Consider the following 21,450-nt stretch of genomic DNA (forward strand, 5'->3'; position numbering starts at 1 on the left):
TACTGTTTCCTTGTATCCAGGACAGAAAATCATTTGGTAAGAGTAAGAACATTTATTGGTTTTGACATAAAAATTTCTTGCTGTGAGGTGGAAATGCTGTACTCCAAATACCGGAAGAAACGTGAAATCTCAAGGGTTATGTTCAGTAACTCTTGGTTCAAAAGCAGACGCTGCAGGTGCATTATTTAAGAGCTTGTCAGAGATGATCTTCTACAGCACACTACTCCAGGATGCATCTCTTGCTACAGCTGGGAAGGGGATTCTCATGTAAATACATGGCAGAGCTGGCTAGCTGCACATCAAGCCCATGCTGCCCAACCCTCTTCAATACCACTGTGGTCACTATAAAATGTTAGTATCAGAAAAGGTCTTCAGTACTGAATGCAACTACTCCTCCCATGTACCCCATGTAAGAGCAGTTCTTTGGCTGAGCTCTTCAGAATGCATTTGCTCTGAGAAATTCAAAGCAACATTTTTCTCAGTAGCCATACTTGATGTTCTAAAGTGTATTTTGTATTGCTGTATTCAGTGCTAATTTGGTGCCACAAAGATGTAGGATATTCAATGCAAATGAGAAACAGTTGCAGCCCAAGCTACACCTTTGAATTTCCCGACTCCTGCACATTCAGAAACTTGAGCATATTTTATTTAAACTTTTTTTTTTTCTTCATTTCTTTCAGAGCATAAATCCTTGAGTAGAAAGTAGTCACATCAAGATTTCAGTAGGGATGATCACAAACATGCTAGTAGAAAACCAGAGAGGCTCAAAGGACCAAACTGTTAAAAACCAAAACAAAAAAACCCTAATCCAAATGGGTTGACTGGGTCCTCTATGCCTATAGCAGTGAGCTAGATTTTCAGCTGTGTAAGCCATGGGAACACTGTCCTTAGCACAGATGAGCTCATTTGTGCAAAGGATCTGACCTGTGTTTCTGTGTAAGATACTCCAGACATATGTAAACCTGCAGAGCTACCTTCCTGTTACTCTTGCACACCCATCAACATTTCAGGAAGAAGGAATTTCCTATGCCTTTTGGGTGCCAGAGTGAAAACAAACACAAAATCCAATTTGAACAATTCCAGTACAGACTTAAAAATCCCTCACACAGGAAAATCACAGCTGGTAAAATATTTTTTTTCTTTTTTACATAAATGAGTAGCTTAGAAAGAAATAGGAGAGAAAAATCACTTTTGGCTAAAAAGAAGCAGGAGAAATACAATTTTAAATTCCATATTTTTAGAAAATGCTGTTTTGTGAGAAAGTGCTCGCCTTACACATGTTGATACTGGCCAGTGAGAAAGGATACAAAGATTAGAAAGAAATGGCTTTCCTAATGTATCATTGCACTAAACAACATTTGAGAGCGGAAGAATACAGAGAAAGCAATGGTTGTGCCTTGAATATGGAGTATGCTGACCACTTTTATGGCACAAAAAACATCTGTAACAAAACATTTTGCACAAAATTGTGCTCTGCAGTGGGGAGGGAAACTAAAGAATGAAAAAGGAAGGTGACCCTATGTATGATTAACTGAAAAAAAGAAAGTAGCTCTGTATCATCTCTCTCTTGCACTGAACCCTGAAGGGAAGAAAAATTAGGATGATTACACATTTAACTGCACTAATCCTGGATTAAAGCATTTAATTCCTAGACTGTTTACAAGCCATCAGTACAAACATTAATAAGCAGATATATGGCAGGCTGCTTTAAAAGTGTATTACTTTGCTGTCAAAACTAGCTGCAGTATGAATTCAGGAGTATGCAATGTTTTATTCTTTTTAAAGGCAGGCTTTATCTTAGGGGTTTTAAGTAATCTCTTATGCCTCAACCACTACATAAAAATATTACATCTTCTGCAAACATTAAGTAGGTGTTTTCTCTTTTGTTAGCAAATGGAGTACACCCTAGCCTTTTAAATTTTTGAATGGCTTTGAAAATAGAAGGTGTCTCCAATATAATACTTGTAACAGGTAAATTATATCTCTTCAGTCAAGAGTAACAATTAACAGAAAGCATCTACCATGTTTACCTTTATGAAGCATTATTGTACTAAGTAGCACAGAACCTGAATGCAAGTGAAAATTTGCATTATTCTGGGGGACATCTGGAAAACTTCACCGTTAACTCTAAGGAAACTGATAGCTCTGAGGGAAACTTGCCTCTACACTCTCCTTCATCAACAAGTATTACCCAGTCACTCACGGTACAGGTGCACAACCCTATCTGCTTAAGCCTTGTTTTGGCATTTCAAAAAACCCCAAAACCTTTCTCAGCCTGTGTTCATGTGCCGGCAGCCACCACGGGCTGGCACGTCACAGCATGACCAGCTTTCACGCCTCGGAATTTCCAACGTGCACCTTGCTTTTCAGAAATGGGTTACGGGAGAGAGATTTAATTCCAGTTTCCCCTCAGATTTTTTCCATTTATCCTGTTATGAATAGCACAACTCCTCCCACCACTCCTCCCCTCCCCAGTAGTGTATAAATTCATTTCCCCTAGTTCACTTTAACTTGTGTTTTAACTCAATGGAAGCTGGGTTCTTGATCTAAACCCAACTATAGTCAAGAAAAGTCTTTCCACAGGCATTAATGGGTTTTAGCTCCGCATGGGGAAACCCAGGTGTGACACTGCAGTGCAACACCATTTAATTCCATGTATTTCTGCAGGCGCAGGAGCAGGAATTGTCCCAAGTTTCACCCTCTCTAAGGTTTGGGATAATGCAAAGCTTTGTATCAGACGGGAAACTACACAAACGCGAGGTGGAAAACTTCTAGGTGACAGAATCGTTGCAGTCAGGTAACTTGGGAAACAATAAATTCATTGATTTCGCTAGCTCGGAGACATTTTGTGAAACTCTACATTGTCTCTCAGTGGCAAAACCGCAAAGTCTCTGTAGTGGCATGCTCTGTGATGGAATGCCCGTTGTTCTCACAGCATTCTGCACACATAACTGAGATTATCACGCACAAAAAGACTGAGAGAGGGGAAAAAAAAACAACAGAAAAAAGGCATCTTAGAAGTTACTTATGTTTAATGCTTAAAAGTCTGAATGCACAAACAATAATCTACCATTATAGAAGTACTGGTGGTCAATACAATGCATTAGAACTATGTACAATGACACAGTTTAGTATCAAAATCTTTCTACAATGTAGAGTATTACGAAACTGTTAATGACATCAAACACTAAGCACTTAAGACACCATTTTTTGCTACCACATTTTGAACTTCAATGAACAGTCCATTTTAACTTGCAGCATCAATCCATTTCTAGTATGAAATTAAGTAATTTTCTACTTATACAATAAGATTTATCTACACGGGTCTTTTGATTTTGATCCATAGCAGCAAAGGCACTGTACATCAGCAGATCCACAGACTTAAAGATTTTTCTTAAAGCATTCAAAAAAAAAAAGTCACAGATCATAGTTTAACAGCAACAACAACAACATAAAAAGATAACACGTTGTCTCTGGCACAATGGCTCAGTCTGCGTCCGTTTTAGGGACATCCAATCAAGACTTGGATTGAACTGCTGGCGAACAAAGCAAGTCCTTATCCCAGTAAGTATCCATTCCTTTTTGTATTTTGGAATGAGTACTCCTGTAAATCCTACCTTGGAGGTCATTGCTTTTGTAGTTTGTATATTGGTAGGCATCCATTCTTATTTCAGTGCAGTTTCCAAAGAACATATCAAATATTTTTCATAATCTCTTGTAATTGAAAAATTGCCCAAAGACACATATCCCCATTTTCAAGGAAACATTGCAAAAGTTTCCAGAAGTAACAAAGGTGATTCTTTGAGGCAACTTATTGTACTCTCTACAATATAACAAAGAGAGGTGTTTATATTAAAAAACCTAGCTTGACACCAAAATGCTTTATGTCTATCAACAGAAAAGCATTGAGAACAAATCTGTACACAAGATGCTATTTTAACATTGCAAATATATAAATTAGCACATTCTTACTTAAAGTGAATTTAATTTAGATGTGAACTGAATTTGCCATTCATCACAGGCATGTAGATTACTGGCTACAGTTTGCAATTTCCTAAGTTTCCAAGACTGTCTAAAATAGTTAAGATACAGCATCTTCCCACCAAATAATTATACTGTAATAACACTTAGAGGTCTCATCCAAGAACAGGACTAAAAAATATAACAAAGTTTATTTTTTTTTAAATAGAAACTACAAGTCTATTTAGTGTAACTTTAACTATCTCCTGAACATCCTTCTCCAAGATCCCCAATTAATCCACCTGCAAAAACACAAAGTATACAATGCACCTTTCAAACTAAAGCCGGGCCAGACAGCTTTATTTAGTCAGTTCATTGTTAGAAAGCCTTCTTTAAACAAAATAAATACATTACATGTATAATATATAATTAAAGAGTCAAGTTCACTGTTAAGTATGCTTATTCCATCTTCTTCCAAGTAGATATCTGACAATTTGGTATCACAAGTTCTTAATGAGCAATCACAAATCAATAGCAAGTTAAGAAGGTAAAAATAAATTCCACAACTGTGATGAGCATTTAAGTTCTCAGTTTAGAAAGAAAAAAAAAAGGAATATACAGCAAAGTGCTAGGAGAAGGAGTTCTGTCTGCATTCAGATTTGTCTCTAATAAATAACTTCATAGACTGTAGCTTTCTTGTCCCCAGAGCCAGTGACAATGTATTTGTCATCCACAGAGATATCACAGCTAAGCACAGATGAGGATTCTTTGGACTACAAGAAAGAAAAAAAAAAAAAAAAAAGAACATTATGTCTTTCCAATCTTTCAATCTAGAATGGCTTGAAGATTAATTAGAAGAGTTTATAGAAAGGGAATATACCAAAAGCTCATTTAAATATCAGGTCTGTAGTGGCAGCTTTTGTTACAAGACTGTTTCTCCAAACTTACTCCACCTAAAGCACTATAGCAATAAAAATCAGCAGCGGAAAGGGACGTGAATGTTATGGACCTAGAGATAATCTATGAATCAAACAAAAAGAAGGAGTCCTTTCTATAGGCTTTACAATCAATGAGCATTTCTTAATATTTTAAATGTTAGCTTTTGCATAAAAATGAATGAAAACCCATCTTCTTTTTCCCTCCCTTTTTTTGCCGTAAACCAGAAATCCATATGGCGAAGCACTACAAAGCCCTACCCACCCACAGGTATGAAAGAAAGAGACTCCACAGAAGTAAGTGTATCTCCTCTCTCTATTTCCCGAACACCGACAACTAAAGCCTTGCACAAAGGAGGACATTATTAGCGAGGATGCAAATATGAAAAGATACTGTGGCAGAATAGGATGCGCAACAGCGTACAGCAGGTGAATGGGAGACAGGATACACCAGGATGCAGTAGCTCTGTCTCTCCCAGCTTTTCTGACTTTTCTGAGATGATGTGTACATTTTACATGCTGGTTTGGTGCTCGTTTTCTTTATGTAACATTTTTCCACATTCTTTTCTGCCTGTCATTGCAAGAGCTAAGAACTTCCCAATCATGCTATGTTTTTGCCAAGAAACCTCTGCTGCACGGCACAGGAAGTTTCTTTCTCCAACCCTCATTAGGAAAGCTGCACAGGGGTTTTAACATCAGGTTTAAGGCAGATGTGTTCTTGATTTGGGCTTTCTGTGGGAGGTGGTTCCGGAGCGGAATAGTCTCCACTAAGAAAACTCAGACCTTTCTCTTGTCAAGGCAAACTGCGCTGTCCTCAAAGACGGAGACATGGCAGGGATCAGTACAGGTGAGATCTGACCATTTAAACCAGAACACCAGTTAAACTAATTCAAGAAATTCCCAGCCTAGAGGTACCTGGAGGTGAAAGAAGGGAGGACATGCCAAAAAATCCTACTTTTCTTTCATGGCACTGAAGTGCCACTAAAATTGGGCACTGAGGGTTTAAAGACTATAGAAAGATTACAACTTCCAGTTACACTCCGCAGGGCTCCTCCATAAGGATACACTCTTCAGCTCAGGAGTCCGCCTGTTCAATCCACTGACTTCATGCATCTCATCCAAGAAAAATACACATGTTGAATATGACTCACTGTTTCAGCTACACTTTGGACCTTCAGTGAATGCTCACCTAACCACATGACTTGGGTACTGTATTACAGCAATATGCACAACAAGGTGAGAAAGAAGGGTATTAAAAACAATTTTGGATGAAAGGGTTACTTTATTGTAAGAACTAAATCACTCAAATGTTAGAAAGGACAAAAGCATATCTCTCTTTAATTACAGACAAAGTCTTAAAGGAACATAGTAATTAACCAAGAATTTCCATTTAAAAACTCCTTAAGCTAATGACAGACCCTGAGATGTGCAGCTCTACTGCACTGTAATGTATGTGGAAAATAGCTTTTAAGAGATTATTACCTGGAATATACTGGCTCCATAAGGTGTTCTCCAGGCATTAAGAAGATTATCTTTTCCAGTGCTCACAAACCATTTCCCTGCAACAGATTGTTTAAATATTATTGTTGCATTGTTTTCAAGGAATGCACCCCAAGAAACAGATTAATCATAAAAACAATGCATTCACACATTAATGGAAAACATATCCGAAGAACAGTCACATTTTCATCGGGTTGCACTACGATGTTTGATCACAACATAAGCAGTTCACACAAAAAAGCAGTCGTATAAAATTTAAAAAATTATTTTAATACTTAAATTTAGTATCTAATTTCTAACTATAACCTTACTTTCATTTAAAGGTAATCTTGCACGGATTTCTGATGAGGAAAAACACTAGCATAGAAAGATTTGCTTACCACAGTGAGCAAATTTGAGTGACAGCACACAGCTCTCATGAAGATGCAGCTGATACTTGTCCGGCTTAGTAACATGCAGCACCTCGACGTTACTGTTCTCCATTCCTACTGCCAGCCACTCACCAGTTGGACAATAGCCCAGTGAGAAGATCTGGAATTAGCACAGCACATGCTTCAATCAAGTAAAGGAATGAGCTTGAGATATTCAAAACCGACTCTTGCTACGCTGTTAACACTATGCAAAAACACATTTTGGTCTACTACAGTTTTAAAAACATGATAATCCAATTACTATAGTAATTGAGATAAATTAGTTCATGTAAACAAAGCTCAATAAAAACTGTGATAGTAAAACACTGAATCAAGCTATAAAAGTTAATGTCCTAGCTAATCTGACAGCATTTTAAAATATTTTCATATAATATTTTTTGAACAAAAATCTACAGAAAAGGGAACAGATTGCACACAGGAACACTTTAATCTAGCAATTCTTTAATAAAAAGGATTCTCCACTACTCTCATGGGTAAAGTACTAATCTGTCAAATAGTCATAATCCAGAACGATTTCTAACTGCCACATCAAACAAACAAACAAACAAACAAACCAACCGTGAGACTAAGTGAAAAATTCTTTGGAGTTCTCTTTGAGCGTGCTTTTTTTACTTTAAAAAAACCCCCAAAACCCAAAAGTGCTTGTTTTAGAAAACCATGACAGGTTTTTCTTAACATGCCAAAGCTTCTGAGACTGAACCTGTGATGTGAAGTCATGCTGCTGCAGCTGTCTCCCTTCTCTGAGATCCCACGATCTCACTGTATTGTCCAAGCCTCCCGTCCAGAGTTTGGTGCCATCATTAGAAATGTCAATACAGCTCGCTCCATCTGTGTGGCCCTGGAATTGCCTGAAAGTATTGAAAGAAGATACGCGCGTTCTCACACTGGAAAGAGTCAGTTCTGAGCACGTATACTAAATACCTCCCTTTTCTTTCAGTCCCTGAAACGCAGCCATTAAAGACAACAGTAACGTAGATTCCAATAGCAATCTGACATTAATATAAACTCTGGGACAACCACGTGAATTCTGTGATGAATTGATGAAGCAATCAGTCCAGACAGCCAAGTGCTAATCTGATTTCAAAACGCACGCTTTACGAGTCACATACTCTGGGGATCTTTGCTGCTGACTGTGCGATGCCCACTATTTGACTGAAAATACCCCACTCCCTCCAAAGGAACGTAGAACGATTGTCAAAATTCACTTAGTTTAAGAAGAATCTGCAGGTCACCAACAAAGCTGGAAAAAAAAGAGCAGTCTAAATGGTAACATGAGGGAGTAAAAGCCTGCCTTTACATGCAATACTGAAATATTACATGTAATAACATACACACAGTACAGTGCACAGAGAAGCTCTGTATGACTGGCTCCTAGCTTATTGTACATGAGTGTTGAGCAGCAACCCATATGCCCGAGACGCTAAGTTTGCAATGCAGTAATTTACACACATCTTTACACAAGACATATTTGCTGGAGCACTGATTAAAGAGATTGGAGCGTGAGCACAGTGTATTGCATGGAAACAAAGAAAACCATATGTTCAACGAACATACAGCAGTGTCAACACCAGCTGATCTTAGGAAATTACAGTTACGGGGCTGCTCAACAGGCCTGAAACTCTGAAACTCCGCAAACCTATAAACAATTATATAGACTTTTGTCAAGGTATTACCACAGCTATTGCCTAGCAATGACATACTGGAAGCAGCTATGCAGACACTGTGGAGAAAATAGCATACGTACGCAGAAGAGCACGTAAGGCCTTGTCTAATTAATTCTTCACAACCTGATGAACCTACCTCACTAAAGTCTGGTTATGTAGATCCCACACTGCAATGTTCCCATCGCTGCAGCAAGAGAAGCAGACCTTGGAATCAGGGCTGATAGCTAGGGCATAGCAAGCCGGAGCAGAAGACGTCAGCTCTGCTTTGATGCGAGGAGTTGGAGCTGCCAGGTCCCAAATGGATAATGTGCTGGCTTCCCCACCAACAATCAGGGTGCGGCCGTCAGGGAGCAATCTGCAGGAACGGATGTAGTTATCTCTGTTCTGTGGAGACAGAAGCCATCAAGAGATTACTCATGAGGAAAGGAAAACAGCATTAACATGAGAGCAGAAATCCATAAAAGTATTGTATTCCCTCCTGGTTTTAATGAGCCATTTATACTTATGACAATGATAAAGTGTATTAATGCCAGAAAATTACATGACATTAGGGAAGTACTTAAACTTGATCTACAAAATTCAGTAGTGAGAGATATTTAATCTTAATTAGCATCAAAACGCAAAGACCTGAACCCAGCCCAAAACAATTCAAGATAGCTGTATTTGACAGCTTGTGTAGAAAGTTACATTTTCATACTCTGTTTATTTCAGCACATTAACCTCTCGGCATGGGGGAGTACCAAATTCCCTACACACTCCCCCCCCTCTGTTCCAGTGAGACTTGCTGCCACCATCTAGAAGATGTCAGAGGAAAATATTTGGGCAATTTTCTTCATTTGTGTAGCAACTTGTGTAGCAATTCATTATATGTCTACATGTGCTGCACAGCATTTTACTGCCTCTGTAACAAGAAGCAACATTTTACCAAGAACTAGTAAATGACACGAGAAAAGCTGCTAACAATGGTTCATCTTGTTAGCACATTCAAATAATTTGTGAATAACACTCAGAGATATTTTTAATTGTCACATTAAGACAGGGCAATGCATTCACACACATACACAGACACAAAATACGTGACACAGTCTTCAAATATTCTCAGAGAATACAGCTGCAAGACAGCAATTTTTAGCATGATAGGATATCAAGTTTTAAGATTGCCAACAAATGTCAAAGTTTATAAACAATATTTGCTCTGCTGTCTTTGATCTTTCCCCCTACCAATACAATTTTAGGATATTAAAGACGTTTTGATTTATTGGGGGGGGGGGGGGGGAACCACAAGGAAAATACTTCAAACTCAGTTCTAAAAGAAACAACAAAATTACAAATGAAATATCAAGCTTGATACCAATGACAGCACTCAAATAGCCACTGTTTTTTGTACCTTAACGGTATCATTTCAATCTTAACACAATCTGCTATCTTCTTCTACTGTCGTATGCCCGTGTTCACCTACCAGGCAGTCCAGCTGAGAGACAGGGCTCTTGTTGCCAGGGTGGCTGATGTCCCAGACTTTGACGCACCCCTTCCCGCCCGTGTACACATGTCTTGTGGGGTTGCTGATGGTAACTGCACACACAACTTCCCCGTGGTTCAGAGTGTTGATCTGACGGGCATGGCGAGGGATTCCCGGACCGATGAGGGCGTCAGGAGGGAAAGGAACCGGCTGCATCTGACCATCTGCACTTACATGAAATGAGTATGCTCTGAGGGGAAAGAAAAAAGATGGGGGTGATTTAAGAAGTTCTTCAAGCCTATTTAAGAAAACAGAATTAAAGGTGTGTTTCCACTGTGGGCATTCAGGTTGTGCACTCAGCTCCTTTTGCAATCTTTTTATCATGTGAAGAAGAAATTATTTATTTATCTATAGCTTGGCCCTCAAAGCATAAACTTAGGTACTCTTTTTTAACATGGAAAGTCAAGCACCATGTACCAATCAACCGAGCTTTTACAACTCAGGCAATGATGACTGCTGGCATGGGTGAGGATACACAATGCTACTCTTAAACTTGGGGCACGGGGAGATCACCGCATGCAGAGAAGGGAAGGAAGGTCGGGTCAGGGCCCCCTGGAAGACAGAAACAGTTGGCTGGCTGTGGCAGAGCACAGCGGGTAGTTGAGTACCCGAGGGGGATATTTGGTTGCTCCCTTACTGACTCTAATGTGCAAACTTCAGCTGGACTGCTGACAAGCTGCTCCAAACGCACCATGGGTCCCACGCCCCTCAGGTTAAACTCCAGGAATGCTTCCTGACGTCTGACAGGATAGACCAACAAAAATTCGCTGGAATTTTTTTTCCTTGTTTTTGGGCTTGCTGTCTTTTCTCCCTGCCCCCCCACTTTTTTTTTTTGTGTGTGTGTGTGTGGACCTAACACAACTACAAATCCCAATTTTTCTTGCCAGAATCAGGGCTCTCGCTGAGAAAGAATGTGTGGTGTGACTGCAGTTATGCCACCTGTGAATAACCTATCAACAGCTTCATCTCAAAATATTTTCCAGGGAGAACAGTTAGGTTGTGAAATTGTCTTGTTCTGAGATGCTACCTGACACATCACATCTATTACAAGAGCACAAACTTTATAAGACGGTTCACCTACACATACCAAGCTATGCTTAACGGAAGGCTTTAATTTCCTTAGACCTAAAAAATCATCATAGCAGTCATGAAAAATCCATTGTCACAATGGTGGGATGAGAAGAGCTCACAAAAAAAAAATCTTTTTATGAGAATACTTAGGAAGATTGCTTGCTTAATTGTTGCTTCAAAGTCACTGAAGAAGGCAGTGTCCAGGATTCAACTATTGAATTTATTATTTAATATTCATAGTGCATTAGCACTAGAACAATAATTTTCAGAGGGACAAAATGCAATTGCATTTTCACCTTTCTGCCCTGTTCCCAGAGCTTTACACACTCTTCTCATCCTGCACTGTTTCCTGTTCTGGCAGGTCTGAGTGACAGATCATATCATCATTCTCCATTTTTTGACATTAAACACATTCAGAAAAGGGTAGGACAGATTTCTGCGGTTGTCAGAAGCAGCCAACTGCCTATATGAGCAGAATCAGGGTTTGATTATCACTGCAGACATTGGAAATATCTTCCTCATTATCTCCCTAATTCCTGTTTGCTGCAGTAAAGTACTGAAAGAAGCAGCTGATGGTCACAAGAAATCTCTAACAAAACAAGTGCAGCTTCATTATCATCTTTTCTGACTTCTGTATGCAGCCGCTCTCTGCAGAGCCAAGTTGAGCACTGAGTGCATGATACTTTTATCAGCCAAAGTGATTTTTAGCACGCTTGTAAAGTACATAGGGAACGTATTTAACAATTACAGAAATAATGCTTAGATCTGGACTAATCAGTGACTACATTATTCTCGCTCTATCCATTACTCCATACCAGCACGTATGATTAAACTGTTGCTTTGTTGTTTGGTTTTGTGGTGGTTGAGGGGTGGGGTTTTTTTCACTCTGAGAACTAACACTGCATGTTGCTTATTTGAAGTACTCTAAATATCTTACAAATATCTGACACTATAGACACCTGGCGAGCACTTTTTTTCTTCTTTTCACATTAGCTACCTTTTTTATTTATACATTGTACAATCCTCAGCATTTGATATATCTCCAAAGTGAAAAGACAGTTATTATGGGCCAGATCCCCGATGTGCCACACGCTGCCCGCTCCATTTCAACAGACACTCAACAGTGCAGAGAATTTATATAATTTTTGCTCCACAGGGAAAGGAAGAGTAAATGAGAAAGCAACAATCCCGAATGATAGCTGTGAAAAGTACTGCACTTAAGATGAAGAAAAATCAATGCAATCATGCTAAAACAACCACAGATTTCAAAGGTTTCAGGCCCTACAGCAGACAAATGACAGTTACATTTAAATGTTTTAAACTGTCATCAGTATGTCAACAACATTCAAACCCCTTGGAGATGCACCAGTATTGAACCAGTTTTATTTCAGTTCGCCTCACATTTTATTCCCCCCCCTCCTCTAACACAAGTGAGATGTGAGCATGGAGGTCTCAGCCACCCTGGTATTGCCATTTTTCAGACCACAGCAAGCAAAGCCTGGTAGAGCCGGTCATTCTTCCTTCTGAGTGACCAGCTCCACCAAGGATGAACTTGAACCCAGCGAACATTTGAACATTAAGTCAAGACATTTCTAAGTGCCCACTGCACGTGTAGATGAAGATCTGTGCCACACAGAATTTTTAATGCAAGCAGCTGGTCTGGAAGCTGTTGCACACCAATTTCCAAACTCGCTTTATGCACCCACCTAACAGGGCAGCGTAACTAGTACAAAAGTCAACATGAGGTGGTAACTAGTGTGTGAGGTCTGAGAGAGCTGGGCATGGTTTATCATACGTGTGACACATATGTGCAAGAGGAGTTACAGGCACTAGGATTGATCGCTTGTCACCACGATATGTTATTAATCCTGCATGTCCGTAAGCTCACTGGCAGGCAAGCATATGCATTTACTCACATTGTGTGCAAGTGTGTGACTAACCCCAAACACTCCTCCACAAACACGTTCATACATACAAGAGTGAAAGAAGAATGGCACAAACATCCCCTGCCTGTCAAACTCTTCAGTATTAGCTGGTCACAGTTTCCCATAAATGTCATGAAAGAAATGGAACTGGAGGACCCTTACATAAAATCTGGATCAATATGGTTTGCATCGCTGCTTTTTTCCCCTCTCTAACTCAAGAGGGATGTGAGCACAGAGTTCTTCATATCTGTGTAATTCTTTTTCCGAGGCTCACAATAAGCGAAGCCTGGTAGAGCAGGTCACCTTTTACGGTCAGTTCCATCAAGGATGAATTTGAACATTATGATACAATAATTCTTTCCAGTCTTTTCAATCAAACAAAACATTTCAGTGTTCCTTTCTCTGCACACTGGTGTTCATAGCAGCTGATAAGTTTGCAAGTAATTGCAAGGTTTTTGTGAACAAAGAAATCTTTTTTTAAAACTGAGAAGCAGAGTACAGTAGAGATGGAAAGCCGAGATCCCATTCCAGTTTGCATTTCCATATAAGACCAACCAGTCAGATTCAGCATTTAACACCTCAAAGTTCAGCTCCTTTTTCCGTTTATTTCTGTCTCCTTTACTCTTTATCACCCAGTCCTTCTCGGCTGCTATTAGCCTTCAAAACAAATTTACAAATGCAATGTTAAGATTAAACAGTGTTTCTCCTGCCCTTGCCAAATAGCTATATTTATTTCTATTCACAGAATAGCTTCCAGTAGCTAAGGGGAATTCCAACCAGCAAGGGAACACAACTTCAACAGATGATTGACTTTTAAAGTTGAATGTTTGATACTCACGGTTTTCCTCCTGGGATGCCTGTGAGATTGGGAGGGATGCCTGGGACTCGCATGTGATGATGTGGATCAAAACCAACCTATAGTTTTCCCCAAGTAAAAAAAAAACTGTATTAACGAAAGAGTTAGGCAAAGGAAGTAAATTCATGTTCTCCATAGCATACTCCTCAAATTTCAAAGAGACTGAACTAGATTTAACCCCGCAGGTCTTACATTTAACATAAAGTGCACCCAACACTGAACGCACTAGCAGCAAACACTCACCACCGGAGATCTCCCATAAGCTGCCGCTGCTGCTGCTGCTGCAGCTGCTGCACTCATTTGAGGGGAAATATTGTGTAGACCAGCGTAGGCAGCTCCAGGGCTGGTCAGCTCCCCATTCATACCAGCATGTGGCACGATCCCAAATGGAGTAGGATAAGGACACGGCACTGCCATAGGTGTCCTTAAACCTGAAGCTATTGAGTGGAGAAGAAGAGAGAAGTCACTCAGCCAGCCCAGACCCATCAGATGAAATATGAGTCTGGCAAACAGTAATATAAATATACACACACACACACACACACACACACACACACTGCCTGATCACTGTAGATTTAAAGAGAGCCTGGTTAGGGACAAATGGCCACCGTTTCACAGCATCAAAATATATGAACACTAACCTAGTGGGTCCACACCTGGAGGTTTGCCAGGCACTGGCCTCAGTCCAGGAGTGGTGTTGCTGCCTGGAGTTGGGGCATCGGTCCGTGGAGTTGGGGTATTTGATTTAGACACTGGAGTGGTAGATTTCTCATTCTAATCGCCAAAAAGGAAAAAGGAAGACAGTTTGTTAGTTATTTTACTTTTTTAGCTAGTGGTTGGAAAGACAGCCAACGACAACCAGAGTGTATGTGATTACTGATATTTAGCTTTGGGTTCGAGTTTCAACAGTCCCTGGCAATGAAGAGAAGCTGCAGAGACACTGAAAAAGACAGAATGGCTTTGGGAATTAACTACAGCCTTCACAGCTTTCCTTGTCGGGGCTATACATATGATTCAGAATGAGGTCAATGACTGAAAATCATTGCTGTCCGACAATTACATTGGCACCATATGTGAAATCTGTCAGTGGTCTCACACTGCTCATGGAGGACCTGCTCCTATTATGATTATGAGGTTCTGTGAAAGGCCACTGCCAGGTGGACAAGAAGAGCGAAAAAAAACCCCACAACTCACCGACAACTCATGCCCAAATGAGGTGCTGGGAACACAGGATGGAGACAGTGATGGGTATGAAGTCAGGAACTATGCAGTGCCACTCCTGTGACAAGCTTGTTCATCAGACCAGCCACTGACTCCTGGGCCTGAACCTGTCATTCCATCACCTTTCCTGAGCACTACATTCACTTCAAGCTTTCTTTTTATTTATTTTATTTCTTTAAATAATCACGTACCCTGACCTGTGAAGAACTGAGAGGGGAATTACTGTGCAGCTCAGGAAGGTGATTAACTGTGGTCACAAACAGGAAAGGAAAGAACATCCCCGACTTGCAGGCAGCTCTTTTTTTTGCATTGTGATTTGCGATGCAAGTCAAGGAAGGCTCTTGTAAATGACAGATTACTTTTTAGATAGAAAATAAAAATTATTGTTGTTGTATATGGCCTGGTAATTCAAACAAAGCTAACAACCAAATCACATCCAAGCAGAGAACTGAATTTGCTGTAAACCACAGCACAGCAAAACAGCTCAAGGAACCCCTGTGTACTTTTATTTATTCTCAGAATGACAGTTTTTCATATGGGGGAGGAGAAAAACATCTCTCAGCACAATACATCTATCATCTACCCACACCACCAGTGAAAATAACCTCTTCCTATCTCAAAAAAAGGCTGTGAACTTTCTTCTTACTATTTTATTAAATTCCCTTGAAGAGATAAATTAAACAAATTTTAAATTGATGCTGCATAGTGCTTTACTGATAGCTGTGGAAATCCAAATTGTGTCCAGACAGAAATACAGTAAGTATGTGTTTCAGCATATGATCATGGGTCAGGAGCATTTTGAAGCACTTACAAGGCTAAGTTCTTTGGATTTGGAGGAAGGAGTACTGCTGGAGGATGCAATAGATGCTGGACTAATTGGTGCATCTTTCTTCAGCAGTCGAGTCTTGTCCAAGCCATTCTCCCGTGGAGAGTGTGCTGGGCTCCCTCGAGGAGAGGAAGGATCCTAAACATGAGCAACGTGGGTTAGAATAAAAACTTCGTAATAGCCACTGGTGCTTGTCTTGAGCAATTCGCATTTTGGAATGAAGATCTGTCCTAAAAAGTGACATCTTCCTTCAGTTCTTAATTGATTTAGCTGATAAAACTGTAAAATCAAGATGAATAATGAACGACAACTTTTTTTTTTTAAAGAAAGTTTTAAAATTTGATGCCATTAACCATGAAAAATGTTAAAAATCTATGAAACAGGCAAGTAAATCTCATTTTCCAGGTGACAGATTGAAAAGGTTTGAACCTGATAAAGTTCACAAATGAAGTCATGGCCAGAGTGAAAGAAAACATAGGTACTGTTACAAGCTGCATCCTATCTGCTGTGCTGGGCTGTCTTCAAATATCTCAAGCAGACTTTTGGTTCATACAAGAAACAAAAAGGTCCTTTGTAGAAATAAGTGTTACAGACCTGATTTGCATTCTAAAGAAAGATGACCTGACTGGATTCCCTCAGGCATTTCAAGCTCCTTTATGAAGGCAAAGGCTGTAATCTTATTCATATACCCAATATGCACAGAAACCACTGAAGACACCACCACAGCTGTAAGGTACAAAAACCAACATTGTGTTTACCTCATTGGAAACATCAACCACCAAGTTGTCATCGCTCTTTTCACCATCACTGTCCTGCAATGACACATCACAATGTGTTAAAAACATTTATTTAATATCCCAATGTCCCTTAAGCACTAAGAAAAAATAAACCAACGAAATGCAAGGCTGCTCACAACTATGCAACAGAGCATCTACTTTTACCAGGCTTTATGTGGTAATACAATTGTAATATTCACATCTGCTACAGGGCTTCTGCTTAACAGGTTGCCACAGCTAAAGCGTTCTTCCCAGTTTTCACAATGGTGAACAAGGACACAGGATGAAGATCGTCATCCAGAGTTGTGCTGCACTGAGAAGCAGAGTCAAGCTAGAGTCCAGATCTACCAAGTCCTCTTCTCACACACCTTCCAGGTGCTCTGTATTGTTAAAAACACTATCAATCCTACACACCAAAGCCTTCCATGCAGCATAGATGTCAGAGGCAGGCAGTAAGAACCTGTTAAAAATTTGACTCTCTAAATTTTAAAATTAGGTATGCAGCAGGAATCAGGTGAAATTACAGAGGAACATTTAAGTTCGACAACGCACAATGTAGACAATTTACTCACATAACGAGCTGCTATTTCCTTCTCTTCTGTTTTCTGTTTTTTACTATCTGAAGAATAATCTGCTGAATTCCTGTGCTTTTCTGCTGTTCTGAAACTGGCTGAGGGAGATACAGAAGAGCTCTGAAGTCAGAAAAGAGATGAAGAAAACACCATCAGATGCTCATTCAAAACAGTGGTTCGCTTGTCACTATCCCTCAATACAACTTAACCCGGTAATATGATTTTACCCCGATAATATGATTTGGAGCTGTTCTCACAGATAACACTTTGGGTTTTAATCAGTTATAGCTACCCAGCAAGTGTCTTGTATTAAAAGTGCACAATGCATTGCAAGAGACAGATAAAGGCAATCAGCCGATGGATCATAGTTGCTATCTGCAGTGTCAACGGTATGAATGTAGAGCTACTTGGGAGCATTTTATGAATACCGTGCATTGGCCTGGTTTTAGCTTGTTTCCTCTAAAAATGTGCAGGGTTAAATCAATACTCCCAGAAGAGGGGTGGGGTGGGGTGTATATGTGTGTGTTTGCCTGAGTAAATCAAGAAGAACAAAGTGGCTCAAGGTAGTCACACTTCAGCAAACATTTGAATGAAGATTTCTAGCAGAGAAGCAAGCAAGTTTCTGAACAGTCACGCAGCAGAAAAGAACAGGGGAAAACACCTATACTCATTTCACTTTGGCACCTTTTGTAATTATAGGCTGCGCCTGCAGTAGATGGAAACACAATGCAATGGCTCAGGATTCTTTTGCCAACCTGCAGCCCTCGCTTCGTAGTGATCATTAAAGAGCATGCATATGGGACAGGAGAGAAAAGAAGATAATATGTGCTACCATCCAACAATTTTTCTCTACTCCTTTTAACAAGGCAGGCGACATTTATCAACTCCTACCATATTTCCAAAGCTTGGTGGACCCTGTACTTTGGTAAACAAAAAAAGAAAGTAACGAAAGATGCAAAGTTCCCTCTAGGATTGATTTTAGCAGCAGCAGCAGCTTTTGGCCCTAGTTCAACAAAGCATTTAAGCATGCGCTAAACTTTATCTCACACTGAAGTCAACAGTTGAACGTACGTAAGTAAGGATGTGTTCAGGCATTTTGCAGAATTGGAGCTGACAGGAATGAAGATGAAAGTAATTCTCAGTTGAAATCCTGCTGACTGTTTCTATCTCTCTGTCCTCCTTATACAAGGAGGTGGGAGGAACAACAACCAAAGAAGTCCTTACTGCCAGATTTTAGATCCTCCCATTCATCCAGAAACTTGGGGTTCTTCCTCCACGCACTACAGACAACACAGCAATTTGGTTTGGGGGTTTTCAGTGCACACCTCCCTAGGTTTATTTTATAGCTACTACCAGGAATGCAAACCAAGAAATTAGCATTTACATTATGCAATTTCTGTTCCATCGCTATCACCAATTACTTTTTTTTCCTTATTACACCACAAACTTCTGGTAAGGATTAAGAACACTTAACCACAGAAGTTCAGCTATGTTCATTGCCCAAGTCACATGAGAGAATATGTCTCCCTGCTGGGACAATCAGGTCCTCCTCTCCACTTTTCTAAATTTCCAATTATTGCCCACAGCAGCTCAGATTAATGAGTGGTGGAATTTGCAAAAATCTTCCATCTTTTTGACTGGTAATTGTCAATTACTCTCTAAGTACACCAAGTGGAAACAAAAATTTTAGAACAAAGCTAGTGCTGAACACAGTCTGTACCCTTCCCATTTGCCTGCCCGCTTCTCTCTCTCTCCCTGATAGTATAAAATAGGTAGACAAGGATTTCCCACCCTGATCAAATACATCTTAAAATACTTTCACTGATTTAGCTTTAAAACAGATCATTAATCAACTATTATACTAAATGACACAAACTAACAATGCTATTTTTTGCTCTGAAGAGACAACACATGTTAAGACATGAGGAGACAGTACTGGCAGTAGGCACAGAAGCTCTTAAAATAAAGGCCAAGTAGAAATGCAACATTAAATGAACTGACGGCTTCAAAAATGTATTTGTTTACTGCAATGACATAGCATAGTCTTTTGCAAAAGATTTTAATAGTATGTTCCTATTACATTTATATTCATTTACAATTTGGGAGGCAGTAGCTTGTAATGTGAATTCAATTCATTATTTCTCAACTTCACCCTACAGAAAGCAATTTGCTTTAAAACGAAGAAAAATAATCACCAGTAAACTACAAATTAGAGCAGTGTCTAAAGAATTAAACTACTGCACTTATTTAAATAGAAATATTTTCGTAAATTTGAAACCATATAGTTTCATTTTTCACAATCTAGTTAGCTATGTGCTATAGATACCATTTTAATCTTTGATTTCACTGCTTAATAAAGTAATAAATTAAAGCTCCCTACTAGAATGATAAAGTAGCTAATTATCACTAGCACGTAAAGGATGAGCACCACACTGGGCATTGGGGCAATACACATTGCTTAATGGTTTTATTGCTTCAAAGATGGATCAGACCTGATACCAATATGAAAAGACCTTGCTGTGGTATCTCACCTGACATTAGCAGAAAAACAGAGGCAACTCATCTATTGACAGCAGGCAGATTCTCATTTCCCAAACTGAAACAGGACCAACATTATTTTGCCACAAGAGTCAATGACTACAGAACAAATCTGAACATTTTACCTGTCTGACCCCTTCCCTTGCATGGAGCCAGTCAATCAACAGCCCTGGCTTCTTTTCCCTTCAACATGTAGTGCACCTGCCACATAAAGATCTCCAGCTTCATGGGATCTCTGGTACTGGTGCTGACAGACCTAAATTTATCTTTTATGCTAAGTAATAAGGATAAGTCACATATACAGCCAGTGAGCTATGGTCTAGATCTTCCTATGGACGTAACACCTAGTATTTTCAGTGTGTGAGGGACAACATTATTACCCATACCAAGTTACCACTATTGTTTGCAATAACTTTTCAGCCTATAAACACTTGTAAGGATCTACCTTCAGTGAGAAATGCCGGGTTGTAACAATGTCCTCATGGTTTCCACTGACATCAGATTCCTACATATAATCCTGTACACACCCACACCTTGGTTCCTGGGTGTGCAAGCCTACATACTCCAAGAGAGGTCCTTGTATTTGCAGACTGTGCAAGAAAACCTCCATCGAAGCACGCTGTTTAGCTGTCAGACTCTGCCTTGTGTCTTGATTAAAACATTGGTGCTCTCCTAACAGCTGCCTTTAAGAAGCTGGAATAGGATAGCTACTTAGAGAAATTAAGTGATTCAGCATTATGACTTGGCAGGCTGTAACTTAATGGGCTGGAGTCCTCATTTTAGTAACTATTAAAATTTATAGAGAAATAAAGTCTTTTCACACCGCTGTTTTCTTCAATCAAATGCGTTAATCTACTAGAGAGTAGCATTTTCCTACTAACCAACACTGAGTTTGCTCATATATAATTAGATGAGACATAGAAAAAAATACTCTTTGGTGAAAGTAGGTTATATTTAGTTTCTGTTTTAGCAAAACGTACTCATTTTTCACATTCTGCTTAGGTAGAACATTTTTACTCATGTTAAATACACCACAAAATGCTGACAAAAAAACAACTGAACATATACATTTATAGAAAGGGTGAGACTATTGCCTTGTTCACATAATTTGCTTAAAAAGTGGAATAGTGTTTCTAGTGCTGGACCCACAGTACATTTTGCACTAGGCTGTAAAGCATGGCATGCTATTCTGCAGTCTCTGTTTTGGGCAGTGCGGAGCACAGTGCTAACCAAGAGGATCTCCCCCCACAAGGACCGCTCTGTTTTCTCTGCAGCATTGGCAGGGTGCTGCTGCTGGTGGAGTACCAGTGCCACAGAGGCGCAAGTTAAATTAATGTGAAGAGGGCCATACAAGCTTCTTAGGCAGAAGTAAAATTATGACCAGTAACAGAGCAAACATCAGCGTGCTCGCTGTGTATTTGGGATAATTGATACTTCAAATTGCTAGGAAAAGAAAAAAAATTAAATTTACCATTTTACTCTCAACTTCCACTGAAAGTTACTTGCATAACATAGATGACTCACACTGTAACATGACAGAAAAGAAATCAATACGGTCAGATTACACAGCCATCTAACTGCTCTCAAATCCTGCATCCCAACTCCCCATATGCTAACTCCTGCAGATGAAGACCTGGCCTGAGCAGACTAAGTGAT

The 21,450-nt window shown here is 39.7% G+C and overlaps 1 protein-coding gene across 2 annotated transcripts in view; it reads right to left on the minus strand.

Annotated features, from left to right (window-relative positions):
* Positions 1-3,012: 3,012 nt before the first annotated feature.
* LOC104635200 (TLE family member 4, transcriptional corepressor) overlaps positions 3,013-21,450 on the minus strand; it is a 99,148-nt gene continuing 80,710 nt past the window's right edge. For both annotated transcript variants that reach the window (XM_075740033.1, XM_075740032.1), the window contains exons 9-20: positions 17,257-17,376; positions 16,667-16,720; positions 15,894-16,046; positions 14,503-14,635; positions 14,105-14,298; positions 13,844-13,920; positions 9,950-10,199; positions 8,627-8,874; positions 7,527-7,674; positions 6,776-6,926; positions 6,378-6,454; positions 3,013-4,733 (exon numbers count right to left, since the gene is read on the minus strand). In XM_075740033.1, coding sequence (XP_075596148.1) covers positions 4,626-4,733; positions 6,378-6,454; positions 6,776-6,926; positions 7,527-7,674; positions 8,627-8,874; positions 9,950-10,199; positions 13,844-13,920; positions 14,105-14,298; positions 14,503-14,635; positions 15,894-16,046; positions 16,667-16,720; positions 17,257-17,376 — 1,713 coding nt within the window. In that variant the 3' untranslated portion in view covers positions 3,013-4,625. The remainder of the gene's footprint in view (positions 4,734-6,377; positions 6,455-6,775; positions 6,927-7,526; positions 7,675-8,626; positions 8,875-9,949; positions 10,200-13,843; positions 13,921-14,104; positions 14,299-14,502; positions 14,636-15,893; positions 16,047-16,666; positions 16,721-17,256; positions 17,377-21,450) is intronic.

This window comes from Balearica regulorum, chromosome Z (assembly GCF_011004875.1).
Source record: "Balearica regulorum gibbericeps isolate bBalReg1 chromosome Z, bBalReg1.pri, whole genome shotgun sequence".
In the NCBI taxonomy this organism is placed as follows: domain Eukaryota; kingdom Metazoa; phylum Chordata; class Aves; order Gruiformes; family Gruidae; genus Balearica; species Balearica regulorum.